This window comes from Equus przewalskii, chromosome 1 (assembly GCF_037783145.1).
Source record: "Equus przewalskii isolate Varuska chromosome 1, EquPr2, whole genome shotgun sequence".
Lineage (NCBI taxonomy): Eukaryota > Metazoa > Chordata > Mammalia > Perissodactyla > Equidae > Equus > Equus przewalskii.
The window spans coordinates 44,515,084-44,531,169 of NC_091831.1; the positions used below are offsets into that span (position 1 = coordinate 44,515,084).

The 16,086-nt window shown below is 34.5% G+C and overlaps 1 protein-coding gene across 3 annotated transcripts in view; it reads right to left on the reverse strand.

Moving 5' to 3' along the window:
* PCDH15 (protocadherin related 15) overlaps nt 1-16,086 on the reverse strand; it is a 954,225-nt gene that overhangs the window by 292,164 nt on the left and 645,975 nt on the right. For all 3 annotated transcript variants that reach the window (XM_070611305.1, XM_070611290.1, XM_070611296.1), the window contains one exon: nt 6,601-6,807. In XM_070611305.1, coding sequence (XP_070467406.1) covers nt 6,601-6,807 — 207 coding nt within the window. The remainder of the gene's footprint in view (nt 1-6,600; nt 6,808-16,086) is intronic.

Below are 16,086 nucleotides of genomic sequence, written 5' to 3' on the forward strand. Positions count from 1 at the left end.
CGTACTCATCACTTGTAAGAACTTTTTTTATGTCAGGTATCGTGACAGTGCAATACTGCAATAAGTGCTGGGCTGTGAACCAGCGTACATATATGTGACTGTAGTATAATATGGTTGTGTCACAAACAACACTGTGAATTTAAGAATTTATGAAAGCCACGAGATTTTCATTGTCAAATGCTTCCATTTGAAGATAATATACACACCAGGACTTCAGAAACAGACTCTCTCAAATTTGATAACCAGAAACATTAAAGACCTTTTGCTAATTTAATTATCTCCACTTCAAATTCTCTTCTAATAACTAGCTAGAGATTAAAACGACATTTCCCAGAACTACAAATTATTTGTTTTATATGCAAAAGATAATGTAATACGTAAAGCTAGCATTGAACATGGCATATTATAGCTTATTCTAATCTGTCCTGCACAGTCAATCTCTAATTAAAATATAACTTTTGAAGTTTATGAATATTTAAAATAGTAACCTTTTATATCTATACACAGCATACATAGATGCAATTGGTGAATTTCTAGGTATTTCTTTAAGTACAAAAAGTTAAGAAGGGAAATTTGGAAATATTCAGCCAATTATCACTCAAAGTTTAATACTTGAGATTTATCTGCAAAGATCATACTAGTTTCAGGTGTGGCATATTTTGAATGTAAATAGAAAATGTTCTGGCTTATTATTCTGATAGGGACAGTAGATTTTATATAGTCTTTGTGTCTATAAATTTATTTAAAATAAATATTAGTTTTCTAAATCAATACGTACATAGAGGGCTGATTAATAAACCTTCTTTTTCCCCCGACATAAGGTAATATTATTTTATTCTAAAGTATACATTCAGTATACATCAAAAGTTTATCACTTCATTGATTTGTGTATTATATTCTGAAAGCATAAAATAAACTCTGATATTCACTTATAGCACAGAAAACTTGAATGTGAAAGTAAAACACATATACAAATGCAAAAGCAAACAAACATATGAATGTAAAATTTAAAAATCCCATCATATAGAAGAAAAACATTCAAATATGATCGTTTATTGGATTTGAAATCAATTTGGGGTTTCCAATGGGAATCAAAATTGCTATCACACACAATATGCATCCTCATATATATACACATACAACACTAAAATGTATATATATTTGCACATAAATATGTATGCATACTTATGTACATACATATAAATTATAAAGCATAATGGGAAAAGTGATGAAAGTTTAACCTCATCTGACAATTTGAATTAGTTGACAGTAGTTGTCTGAAGTAGCTTGTTCAAAATGGTTAGACCTCAAGCTTAGAATCTTTCAGAAATAATGTGGTGATGAATTACTAATGTTTGCCATGGACTAAATAAACTTGTAATAATTAAGATATCTTTGTTTAAGTTCATATGCAATTTGGATATAAATTTAAATTATATCTTTATATACATATATATTTAAACTAGTTGTTGATGTCTTTCTAAGTGATAATTAAGTAACTGCCTACTTATTAAAGTAGAAAAGAAAAAGAACAAGGCAATGAACCACAGCAAGTAACAAAAAGAGCAAACACAAAATTAAAACCTAGTACCTACAGGAACTCCACCAGGTGGAACCTATATGCAAATTAAACAATTAAAAAAGTAAATATAAAGAAGGACAAATATACATATGGCATACAATATACACTAATAACAAGCAAAAAATAAAACATTTTCCAGTACATTTAAACTAACAACCCTTCCCTAGATGTACTTTTTTCTTAGTATTATGACACATTATAACAAACATTGCATAACTTCTGTTGATTATTATCCCCTGTCATTTTTTACAACTAGAATTCAATAATCAACTTTTTAGTGAGTCTGCCTGAAAACCTGGTGATTTCAGACATGCCTCTTAAAAGCCTTGTGCCTTACTGCTCTACCTATATTCTGGACTATTTTGAAACTATGAGGCAAGAGTACTTGAAAAAACATAAATGTGACTGATATATATGTAATATATAGTATGTATGTTGACATCTGTATATCTATAGAAAAGGAACATTAGTACAAATATTTTTGTTTACTTTTTTTCAGTTTCACTGTGATCCTTAAGATTCCTTCTGACTTGAAATCCACCTTGTTAATAACACCACAACTCACCAATCCTTTCTAATATTTCTTAAAACACTGTCTCCCTTTCCACTGAATTGAAGGAAGAAACACAACTTAATTTTTGGACAAATAGAGCCATGTCTGTCCTCTTCTTGGCATTTGCCCTCTGGCATAACTGTTCCTGAAGCAACTCAGGAGAACCAACTCTGCAGTGACAACTGCTCTTCTCATGCCTGATGTTTAATCTCCATTTCTGTTGCTAACACCAGTATGAGGTGATCTGTCTCTGTCTGTATTCTTAAATCCTTTATGCCTATGCTGATTAATTTCACTAAACCTGACACTCAAAAACAGCAAGAATTTACCATGTAGTAAAATCCTTATCTTTGAACTGAAAGGGCCTTAAAGTTTCCTTTTGTTGACACAGATCTTTACTTTCAAAACTAAAGAGTACCTGGCCTGGAAAAAGAGATGATTCAGAAGTGCATAAATCTATCTTCAAATATATTAATGACTATTTCATAGATTGATTTTGTGTGCTGGCAAAAGGAAGATATAAGGAATAACGGCTGTTTTAAGAAGGCTGATTTCAACTCAGTATGATGAAGAACTTTCTAGGAATTAGTTGTTCGACCATGGAATTGGTCATATTGTGAAATCGTTAATTCAATATCATTAGAATTTTTAATGCACATGTTAAATATGCTCATTCCTTTACTCATGTGTAAATTTGTTGATTTATGAAACAGTTACTAGAACTTACTAAGTTCTGGGAACTCTCAGTTCTTCAGGATTTAAAAGTTACTGAGATGTATGACCAATTCTCAAGGGATTTAAATTCAATGAGGGAGAAAGACACTCACTACAATGATGGAAGTATAATTTTAGGGAAATGTACCAAGGAGAAACATGCAACTCAACCGAGAGAATGAAAACTCTGGAAAAGATTCTTGAATGAGGGAATATCTGAGCTGAATTCTAAACACTGAGCATAAGTTATCCAAGTCAGCTTGTGTTATGGAAGACAAAATATTTCAAAATATAAAAAATGTAACAAACAAAGGTAATTCGATAAGAAGCAGCTTGGCATAGGCAGGAAAATACAAGCAGTTTCTAAATGTAATAGGTGAAGCAGGAAGCTTCAGAAAATGACGTTATCAGGTACCAAGTAATAGAAAGACATGCATATGAGCCTGAATTTCCTTCCATGGAAAAATTGAAGTCACAAAAGTATATTAAGCAGAAATGTGATATAGTCAGATTTAAGCTTTTGAAGAAATTGTTCCAGTGGCTGAGTGAAAAAATGGATTTGAATTGAAAAAACTGGAGGCAAGCAGATCAGGAGGCAATTCTGATAAAAGACAAAGAGGGTGGTGATTGTAAGGATTGAGAGGAGAAAAGAGAGTCAAGAAATATTCAGAGGGCCAAATAGGAAGAACTTGAAGATTTATTAGTTGTTGTGAGGAAACAAAAGTCAAGAATGACTCCTAGGTTTCAAGCTTGAGTGGCACAATGAAGTATTACACCAATTTCTGAGGAGTCGGTTTTAAGACAACATTTCACATAGCAGAGAAAGTTGAATTAAATTGTATTTATTATTGTATGGACTTATTTAAATTATAGATATATAAAGCTATATGTGATATTTTAGAAATCTTAGTCACTAGAGGATTAGATATACTTGTTCACTTTCTAAGAATCTAATGACAATCACCCACTGCAGATAATTTTAGGAAGACAATGGGCCTAAGTATTAAACAAATGGCCAGACACACATCATTTAATTACTTGATAGTTTTATAAAACATAGTAATTATGCCATTCTCCATGTATATGGCATCATTTAAGAGAAATTTTCTCTCCTTGCCCGTCTCCTTCAGCCCCAAGTGAAGGAGCAGGCCAAGGCAGCAATGATTGCTACCATATGCCTTTTAGGATCATAGATGATTGAATGAAAGGGGGCAGATGGTGAACGTGAGGCTCACAGTGTCATACAGCTGTCACACGGCAGAACCAAGAGTCAACCCCAGGGCTGTCTAACCCCAAAGCACAAGCTCCTAAGAACCACAACATGCTGTCCCACCCTTTGGAAATATTCAGAGCATTTAATAGCCTAACTGGAATTGTAAATCTCCAAGAGCAGAATTCTAAGTAGTGTTTCCCAAAGGTTTTAGACCCAAGGGCTCTTAACCCACCCTACCTCAACAGTACATTAGAAGTCCCACTGTTTTACACAAAGTCCCTTAGAACACAATTTTAACATTTGTAATTTTAAAGTGAATGGCAATCCAGACCAGTAAGCTTGTACACAAGCAAGCACAGGGCTTAATATGCAGCCATTAAATAATATAAATACCCCAAGCAAGTACAAATACACAAATTTTGCTATTATGAAAAAAATAACAACTCCATTTTTTTTTCTTCAGGATTTTGCTTTTGCTAACCACTGTGTTCATAAAGGTGTGACTTAAATTATTAAAAATTTCCAAATTAACTAGTCACTGCTTAAAGTATGATTATGCATTCAAATTAAAAAATGAGATAAAATCTACTCCAATATTTGTGGGACACCTCCAGGCCTACAACATATATTTGCTTAGCCTGGATAAAACTTATTAAGGTGGCTCCGCGAATTTCCCAGTGAGGATTCGCTAAACGAAGACTTTACCTGTGACTCATGAAATTCATTAAACTTCAGGGGGTCCCTAAACCCCTTGAACTGGGATGTGAAATTGTGTATGTATATGCAATTTTCTAGGAAGAAAGTCTATAGGATTTATCAGCTGATTTAGTTAGACTACAGTCAGACTATATAAAACGGGCTGTCTAGACTAATGCTCACAACAAGGACTTTGTTTCCCATAGACCTTGGCTCAAGGTCCAGTTCCACCATCTACTAATTCTCTGATCATAGTAAGACATTTAAAATAGCTCCCATTTCCCCTTCTGCAATATGGGAAACTGCATCTATTATGTTTGCTGTGAGATTTAAGAGAATTAATTCAAGATAAAGCATTTAGTACATTGTTTGGCAGTTACTAAGAACTCAATTACAGTTAGCTCTTGTTAAAACATATGATGAAAGAAAATGAGAGAGACTAAGGGCAAAAAGGTGGGATGATAGAACAAAAGAAAGCAGAGAGAGATATCAAGAGTAAAATAAAACGTCTGGTGAGAAGTAGAGTGCACACAGGATAGTCACAGCCTCTGCTAAGGGTTTCAAAATTTTTCGAGAAAGAGAAAGAAAAAGTCTGAAAGTGCCCTCTTAATTTATTAAACTGGTGACAAAGCTCCATGAAATGAGATTTTAGGGATATTTTAGAGTTGTGCTATCCAATTAGTGACATGTGACCATTTAAATATAAATTAATTAAAATTAAGCAAACTGCTAAAATTATGTTTTCAGTCTAGTTACATTTCAAGTGCTCCATAGCCACATATGGCTAGTGGCTACTGTATTGGACAGCATAGCTACAGAACATTTCTGTCATCACAGAAAGATTTATTGAAGAGAAAGAAATTGCTGAATCAGGACTTGTTGAGTTGCAAGTGACAGAAATCAAACTCAAAGTATGTTAAAAAAAAGATATTTGGGGAAATACTATGGTAGGTCACAGAATCAGAGGAAAATCTTTAGGAATCAGTATAGCTCTGGGGATTTAATAACCTAAAACACAGGAACTCAGGAGGACTCTTCTCTGCATGTCTCCATCAGGCTTCATTCTCTCCCACTGATAATGGGCTTTCTCCGTGATTTCAGCAGGCTTGGCTACAATGGCTTCAAATACATTTCCACTTCTTTAATACGTGATGCTAAAGTCTTCAAGCTCTATTTTTTCTTCCTTTCAATTCCTGAGAGGACTCTGACTGCCCTGGTATAGATTTTCTGTCCACTCTTCATAGCAATCACTCTAGCTAAGGAGGTAAAATACTCTGATCTACGCAACCTGGACTGCTTCCGACTCGTAGCTAGTGTCAGGATCAGAAAAACAGAGGACAGTGATGTGTGGAGTGGAGGAGTGTTCACATCAGCACAGCCACTGGCAGAAGTGTGAGTGGATTGGCTGCCCCAAATGTGTTTTCTTTAAAAATATACCGTCAGAAAAGTCCCCCAATTCACACTCTGGGGCTGCCTTCATGATTTTTTATATTCATTGTGTAATGTCATTATTTTCTCTGTCAGCAACTATATAAACAGTTTTCAACCCATATTAATAAAAAAAGTTGCTCTTTTAGTTTAGGAAATTACAAGTGAAGCATTCATTTCCTTTCTTATGCTGAATGTCTGTAAACTGAAAAAGAATAGTTGAGGAATTCAAACATACTTTTTAAAATAATATCATTGATACAAAATTAATTATGACACCAAAACTCTCATTTATACTGACTTTGTTCTCTATTCTATAGCTCATGTAACCAGGTCTCAGTAAAATTTCCTATTGACATAACTATAACAAGAGATGTATTAACAAAACAAGAGCAAAATTTATATTTAACTTACATCTTCTATATCCTTGTCCAGAGCTACAATTCTTAAAGGGGTGGTCAAATTTAGACTGTCAGAAATGGTTGCTCCCACGGGGGCAGATTCCAGGATATAGCCTTGATAACTGGGCACTGTGAAATATGGACTCTGATTGTTTTCATCTAGTATTTCAATATGTAGACTGGCAAAGGCGGGAAGAGGATGGCCATTGTCTTGTTCAGCCTGGAAAAGAAAAGAAAAAAGCTTTGAAAATTATATGTTATGAGATTCTTTTGGGGTGTCACTTTCCACACCATATATGGAGATTCTCTTTTGAACTGGTCTCATTACAGAAAGAAATGCTTTTTTTTTTTATTGGCACCTGTGCTAACATCTGTTGCCAATGTATTTTTTTTTCTTCTTCTCCCCAAAGCACCCCAGTACATAGTTGTATACTCTAGTTGCAGGTCCTTCTGGTTGTGCTGTGTGGGACACTGTCTCATCATGGTTTGATGAGTGGTGCTAGGTCCACACCCAGGACCGGAACCAATGAAGCCCTGGGTCAGCAAAGAGAAGTGTGCAAATTTAATTACTCAGCCACTGGCCGGCCCTGAAAGAAATGCTTTAAATTTAAAAGGCCCTTAGAAAATATAAAAGAGGAAATGGAAATTCAGAGAGCCTTCATTAATTGCTTGGTCTCGTCCTCAAACTCAGTGTATATTTCAAAGTAATAATAATAATCATCACTGCAATGTATTATTTTATCATTGCATATTGTTAGAGATAACCATGCTTAAAGATAGAAAATTGAGAAGTGAAGACATTTGAGTGAATTGCTGAAAAAATATTTAATTGAAAGAGAAAAAGATTCAACACTCAAAGTATTATACTTATTTGTGTCTCTTCCACATCTTTTCATTCCACACTAATGATTAAATCCCCAAATGAGTCATAATTCTGTATAAAATTAAAGGATAAAGGCTAGACAGATAGATAATTTCAATTAAATAATTTTAGTAGCTGTGGAATTTTAAATATTATTTGACCACAAATATCTTATTCAAAATTAATATGTACGCATTTGGAATATGTTTGTTTTCTTCTTTTTTTCCCTCTTCGGTTTAAAAAAATGATGACAATTTATATTTGTAATACATTTTCTTAGGAAATATCCACATGGGTCATGTTGTAAGTGGAGAAAAACCAACCTGTGACTTTCTGTTTTTTAAAAATGGTGTCTTACAATATAGCAATCCACAAAATTTAATTAAGGGACAATTTTATCACAATGGACATCTAGAAAATCTCCTCCAGACTTTAGGAGAAACCATTGATATAACTCGATAGTATATACATTTATTGAAATAGATTCAAATTCTCTGTCATAAAATTTTATTGATATTTTTCTTCACTGTTGGAATAGTTATATTTTGAAATCCACTCAAAGTAAAAGTTAGATGGTTTATGTCAAACCCCTGATGCTTTCTTGGGTGAAATACAGTGGCATTTTGGCCATGAAGGTTTATAATTAGTTCAGATAGAAATCTCGGATTGTTCAATCTGGAGGCAAGAACTTGGGCCTCTAGAAGATAGTTTTCCACTTTCTGGTAATTGTAATTCAGTGTCTTCTTCAATTGAGACGATAGGTGATAAATCACAGTGATGCTTGGAAGTGCTGGTGACTTTGCAGCAAGAAAAATCATTCATATTTTTATTAATATTGAAGATATTTTGAAATATCATTTATGCCAATTACTAATATTAAACTATAATAATGAACAACCCTGTTGTGAAATAATATTTTATAAAGCATTAATAGAAACTATCTTTGTTTTTAAATATTTTGATAACTCTATTTCAAGATATTAAATTTCCCTTGTAACGGTATGTAGTTTTTCTTATGCATTTGAATTTTCATTTGGGAGCAGATTGCCAAACTGATCCATGGCACAAAATACGTATGAGCCCCTGTTCTGCACTAAGGAGAATAATGTGTGGCTTTTTCTGGGATTATGTGTCTTTCACACATAACCACATGTGCTTCTGACGCCATCAGTGTGGATAGACTCTTTGTGCATAATGGGTTGTGATTATTTCTACTGAGCCATGGATGTTCTTCTAGGAGTTCCTTCTATGACACACAGCAGGATTTCTAGACAGAGCTGACCAGGGTGAGAGGTGCAGTCTGTGACTAGAAAACGTCGCCTTCCCACTGGATGAAACTAATTGGTCCATATGGGGTTCCAACCCAATAACTTTGATCTGATTAAAGCAGGAGCAGTTCATACACACAAATCACTCTGAACAGGAAATTTTCTCTCTCCTTTTATTTTGTATCTAATTATTCTAAAATGCCATTATGTCATATCCTGGACATACTAATAATATTATCAAACATCTCAAATTTTATTATTTGTCCCCCTTCCCCAATAAACACACACACAGTTTATGGACAGTGAGGGGAAAACAAGAAGTAAATTGTATAACAATGAAAGAAGCTTATATTTTACATTCAGCTCATATGTTGCTAACTTTTACTGCCAGCTGTGAAGCCAGGAAAACATATATTATTTGCATGATGGAAACAAAGTGATCCAACAAAAAGAGAAAGAAAATTCAAATTAAATCTCTGGAAACAATCTATTTCACTATATCTTTAAAAATAACTTGTAAAGTCTCTGTTATCGCCCTAGCATTAGTTTGTTGCCAATATGACTCATATTTTTGGATTGCTGCCGCATATTTTGTCCTATTTGAGGTGTTCCAGATGTGCTAACCAGGTATCTGTCTCCCAGGTTCACAGTCTATGCTATTTTGCCTCTCTAAATGTGAAAACATACATTTTTATATTGATGGAGAAACAAACAGAATAGTTTGATGTTCAAGGCCACACCACATCTCAGTAACAGACAGATGAGGGCCCAGACTCAGGTTTCCTGATTTATGAGAAGCTACACAGGGAAATTCACCACATGTTTCTCTAATTTAGAGAAGGCAAATGAATATCCAAATGTAAGACCCATGGGAGAAATTAGTGGCAGGAATGAATATTAAAAATATAGATACTCCAGATTGAATCAGAGTTAAAATATGGCACTAAAAACAAATTAATGCAATTATACTTTATTCTCTAACAGGTTCATGCATCAAAGCTTTCATCTAATCCTCTCTTCTTCTACATAACATAGAGAGGAATTCTCAAAAATCTGACCTATTCTGTTCCCCTGTAATCACTAGTGAATGAGGCGAGAAGTATAAAAAGTAGGTCAAGTGAAACAAGACAGTATTTCAAAAAATCATTTAATTCCAAAAGATAACCTTACTTATATCTATAAAATCTGTAGATACATGTTAAACATTAGATTTAAAAGCCAGGTTTTGTTTTGAGAATTTCTGGGCATGAGTCCTATTTTCAGTAATGAGACCAAAGTAAAACTAAAGCCAAAATAGCAGAAGTATCAAAAATACACTATTTAGTTACTTTGGAGGGAAAAATATTGAAAGAGACAAACCACTCCATTTTCAGTATTAAAACAAGCAAATATTGATAATCTCTTAGCTCCTTGCACCAGAGGACTGAGAATACAGAATAACTTTGGTCCAGCTGGCTGGTGGCAAGCAATTTAACAAATTTCCCAATCTCTAATATGAACCCTTCCTTGTGGATATGATAATTTAGGGGAAAAAAAGAAAATGGGGAAAGATCACCAAGACGTTTAAATAAATTCTGGGAAAGAGGAAGGAAATTATTTTTTCCTAGAAAGTCACCAATTATTTATTGTGTCTGTAGTGCCCATTTCTTACATATTATGTATTCACTTTTGTCTATACTTACTCTTCCCAATTTTTCCTAAGCCCACTTCAGCCAGGTTTTTACCCCCACCACTCAAATACAGCCTTTCTCAGCAAAATCACCAGTGACTCCTACATTGCTCAAAGTAATATTTATTCTCGGTCCTCATCTTGCTTGACCTATCATCAGCATTGAAAACATTATTCACTAGGGTTTCAAGACAACACTCTCTTTTTGTTTTCTTCCGATATTACTATCCATTTCTTCTCATTATCATTTGCTGCTTTCTTCTTTTTTCCTCAATTTAAAATGAGAGTACCTCAGGAGTCAGGTCTTAGCCGTATTCTCTTCTTTGTACTCACTTCTTTGCTGATCTTGTCTAATCTCATGGCTTTAAAAATGTCGGTAACGTAATGACTCTCAATTTATATCTCCATCCTGGCCCTCTGAATTCCAGAATCTATATCCACTGTGCACATAACTCTCCTTAATTAATATCTATTGCAATAGTTATTTATTATAGCTATTATTTAACTATAATAGTTATTACTTAATAACTATTAACATGTTTATTAGATACTCAATATCTGGTAAACATTTCAAATGCAACCTCTGCAAAAATGAAATTCTCCTCTCCCCCCTTATAAACCTGCTCCAGAAACAGTCTTTCCCACTTTAACAGCAGCTCTATTCTTCCAGTTGCTCAGGCCAAGAATCTTGGAGTCACCTTTACTCCTGATTCTTTCACACCTCACATCTAATCTCTGAGGAAGCTTTATTGACTAAAACTTCAAAATATACGCAAGATCTAACTACGTCTCACTTCGTCTGCTGTTACCACCCTGATCCAACCTACCATGAGCTGTCACTTAAATTATTTTAACTTCTCTGTCAGCTTCTACCCTTGCCAATAGCCCATCCTCATAATTGCAGCCCAGTGATTTTGTTAAATAATAGCCAGATCATGTCACTTGTCTCATTAAAACCCCTCAATGATTTCCAATTTGTTTCAGGCTCTACAGGATCTGACCTCTTATTACTTTTATCACATTACTCTCCTTCTCACTAAATATGCTGTGGCCATCCTATATGTTGCTCCACTAAAATCAGGCACATTCTTGCCACAGAAGCTTTGCACTGGCTAATCCCTCTACCTCAAATGCTTTTTCCATAGATGTCCACATGGATCAAATGGTTTTCTCCACAAGACCTACATTGCCTACCTCATTTAACTTACATCCGCCATGCTGACATTTCCAATGTACTCTGCTATTTTTATAGCACTTAACATTTAAAATTTATTTATTATATTTGTCATTTATTGTCAGGATGATTCCACCAGAATAGAACTTTCAAGAAATCAAGGCTATGTGACTGTTTTGTTAATATCGATTTCCGGAGCTTATTCTAGTAGCTAACATAGTGTAAGCTGTTAATGAATATTGAACGACCGGATGCCCTTTCGGTAAGGAAGCCACATGTTACTGCAAAGCCAACAATGATATGAGAGGCGGCTTAGAGCAGTGTTTGTCTCCCCGTCTACATCCAACCAACTTCACAACCCTCCACAGGCCCATTACCCTCCCTGAGTCACAGTAAATGGCAATTTGCAAGATGTCTTATTAATCGTTTGACAATTATATGACACGATATATTCAAAATATTTACAAAAATGCCTTGAAAGAAAATGCCTTGCTCAATAACTGTTAGTTGTATAACTGTTATTAAAAATAATTTAGAGAAAATCTCCAGCTTCAAGTGATAGATGGGGAAAAAGTGAAAAACTTTTTTAAAAAATAATAATTTTACTTTCCATCTTCTCATTTCATATATATCAAATATTCCATGTCAGCGAACTTGAGATGAAAAAAAAAAGTCCTATTAACGTTATGAATTTTGGTCTTTTTTTAAAAGTTAAAATTAAATTTTGCAACTAAAATGTTAAGGTAAAGGGGCTGGCCCCGTGGCCGAGTGGTTAAATTCGCGCACTCTGCTGCAGGCAGCCCAGTGTTTCGTTGGTTCAAGTCCTGGGCGCAGACATGGCACTGCTCATCAAACCACGCTGAGGCAGCGTCCCACATGCCACAACTAGAAGGACCCACAACGAAGAATATACAACTATGTACCGGGGGGCTTTGGGGAGAAAAAGGAAAAAAATAAAATCTTTAAAAAAAGAATTTAAGGTAAAATCACTTTTTAATCTTGAGAATTCTGATAATTTTACATTTTGCTATATTTATACATATTTAAAAGTAAAAATGGAATCATATTGCATGCAAAGCAAATTCTCTTGCTCTATGCTATACACCTAAACCTTTACTGTAAACAGTGTCTGGGCATCATTCTCCACTAGACTTAAATTCCATGAGAGTAAACACTGCAAATTCACCTGTTTCATTCATTGCTCAATGTTTAGTCAGTCCCTGGTATATGGGGTGAATTTTGAGTATTTTCAATTTCGATAGGCCATGTGCATCTTTGCTTTACATTAAATATTTTCTACAAATAAAATGAAATATGCCATGATGTTAATCTCCATTTGATAGATATTTATAGAGAGTTTTTGGACATTAAAATGAAATAGAAATGAATTTATGTGCGTATATAACATGAACATCTTAAGTTATAGAATGTCTGTATTTGTGCATTTTAAAGGTTTCTCAGATGTGACCAAGCTTACCTACAGATAATTGGTACTGATGCACATTCCTGCTAGTGATATAAAGCCATATAAAGGGCCTCACCCTATCCTCCTCACTCACCAATTGTGGTTCCCTTTCTATAGGGACAAGTGCTGTGAATAAGTTGATCTATAATCTTCCAGAAGTTTTCTATGCCTATATACAATATTTATGTACATAAGCCAATACCTATTTTTAGATTTGGGGGAGTGTTTTTTAAATGGGCAGTGGCTTAAACAAAGATATGTTTGTTCTGATTTACTTTGTTTTTCACTTAACACATGGTTTAGACACATTTTCTTGTCAGACAGCTAAATTGAGGACTTTAGCAAGGTTCTGACTGAATGCACTTTTATAGTGCATTAACACACTTTATTTGCCAATTTTCTTGTCTATCTCTCTTGCTAAATTGCAGGCTTTAATCTCTAGTTCTTAGGATGTGCTTGACCAATTTTCACAAACATCAGATACTTTAGGAAGAAAGGCAGAGAGAGAGGAAGGGAGGGGAGGAGAGAAGGAAGGAGCAAAGTACAGATGGAAGGAGGAGGAAAGGAAAAGAAATGGCAAAGCCATTTCTCTATACATCAAGTTATTGACAAGTAACTCTCAAAAATCATGGCAGCCACATAGGGCAATGGTTCTCAAACCTTAGTGTGCATAAGAACCAGCTGGAAAGCCTGTTATAATGTAGGTTTCCACATCCTACCTACAAAGATCCTGGTTCATATATTTGTAATACAGACAAGGACTCTCCGTTTTTATCAAACTCTCTCAGGTGGTGATAATGTGAGTACTTTGAGAGATATCCATCTGGGTCTGGCTACTTTCTTTATGCTTGGGCTATGCCCAAACTTGAATTTCTAGGAAATCTTTCTTTTTAGCTCTATTGGTGAGCAAAGACGACCAGCAAGGCTCCAGGATAATATATGTCCAAAAGACACTGCTGTCATGTCAGCAGACTTACATAGATTCTGGTAATTGATGCTACATATAATAATACAATTATCAAATGTGCAAGTTGAGTGCCACTAAAATTGTCATCGGACTGTAGCATAACAAAGGATTGCCTGTATATAAGTATGAATATTCCATAAATAATAAATTCAGTCCCAGTTACTTTTCATATGTCTTGGTCTAATTCTCTTGATAGTCTATTGTCCTTACTTAATTAATAAGAATTTAGTTATGCATTAATCTAATATGTATGTATGTGTGTATATATATGTACATACATATTTTTAAGTTGCTCTCAAATGAAAGAGTCTTCCAAGTTTTCTAGGAAAACCTAAGAAGTGGGAATATTGACAAAACCTTCCATCCAGTCCTCCACCTGGAGACACGGGGAGGGTCTCTGACTAGGTTAGTTGACTTAGTTAGGGTTCTGAGACTTAGGGGTATTCATCTGTCTATATGGGCCTATAAATTTTATCTCACATTTCTTCATACCTCAGTGAAAAAAAGACTAAATGTTTTGGTGTGTAATGGAAAAGTACTACCGGGGAAACCTCTATTTAACCTTTAAGGGAAAACTTCTTCAACTGCAGTCCTTTGAAAACCTTGATTCCAAAAAAAAATTCAAAGGAGGCATAATTCACTGTATCCGAAAGCAGATTGTTTAGTAGCAGCAATATAATCTTGGGTGGAAGCATCTATTTTTTTACTTCACTGTTTTTATTATTGTAAAGTAACGAAAAAGGAACTGTAGATTGAAAATGGGGCAAAGGGGGAGAATTTGATATATACAAGGTTTTTAGTACCTCGTCAGTGCGTAATGCATAAGGAATGTACACTGGAAACAGATCATGAAAAAGTTCTGAGTGGTAGTAGGACATTAGTGTTACCAGGGACCGTAAAGACAGATGTAAGGCTAGTGTGTAATTCAGATTCCTCTTCTTCCTCTGTCCTTTTTTGGACACCACACCCCTTACTATCCTCCTCTTCAGGAAAGCCTTCAATACACCAGGGAGGAAATGTCTCAAGCTTACCTCTCCTAGCAAAGTACAAGCTGCTTATTTACCTTCATAAGAGTCTGACTCTGAAACATTGGCAGGTCTATGCAGCTATCCAGGATTCACACAGATCCTTTTATCCCTTTATTTCTAATTCTAACTTCATCTCCCAAGTAGACAATGAGGAGTGCTTGTTTTCATGAATTTTGCTGGAGAACTAAATTTATATTTCCATTTCCTCTTTTTGATTAGAAATTACATTCATTTAACATTTTTCCTAATCAATTTAGATTGTTAAAATAGATTGTTAACCTTTCAACCACTTGATTTATTTATTACTTTTATTACTGTTAACAACAATATTATTAGTTTAAAACTTTAAATAGTCAGGCATTTAGACATGTTTGTCTTGGGATGCAAACATGAATTACTTGGACTTTTATTTGAAAGCAAATGTTTATAAAAGTCGAAAAATTTTCTTGTACAAAGACAATACATTGTTATTGCATTCTTTCACAAGTGTCAAGTGTATGGTTGTGGAACAGATGCCTCCTAAGTTAGTCACAGTGTTTTAAAAAGTGCATAAAACTCTTAAGATTTGGATTAAAAATATGAAAATTTAATCCAATTATAAAATTTTTGAAAAAAGACAAAAAGTAAACATACAGTGGTAGTCCTTGGACATGTGTGAGGGGTAGTTACCAGGAGAGGGTGACGGGTCATCTGGGATGTTTGTAGTATCATTTTTTAGATATATCTGGGTGATCCACTTTATAAAAACTCATCAAGGTGTACACTTTTCTGTATGTAAGCAGCATTTCAATAAAAATGTTACTAAAAACAATTTTATGAACTCAGTGGCCCAAAATGTGCACACAGGTGACTCCTCCCTCTCCTACCACTGTAAACTAGTTTTTGGGAACTCCAGTCCAAATGCTACAGTTTAAAAGGCTGATCTAGGAAGTGACTTGAAAACCCAACATTATTAAGATAGTTTTGCATTACAGATGCTTGCCTCTTCAAGTATATATTCACTAAAGCCAGACTCCAAAAGTAGACTCAGTCTTTTTTTGAGAAGAAGAAGTTTAGCCCTGAGTTC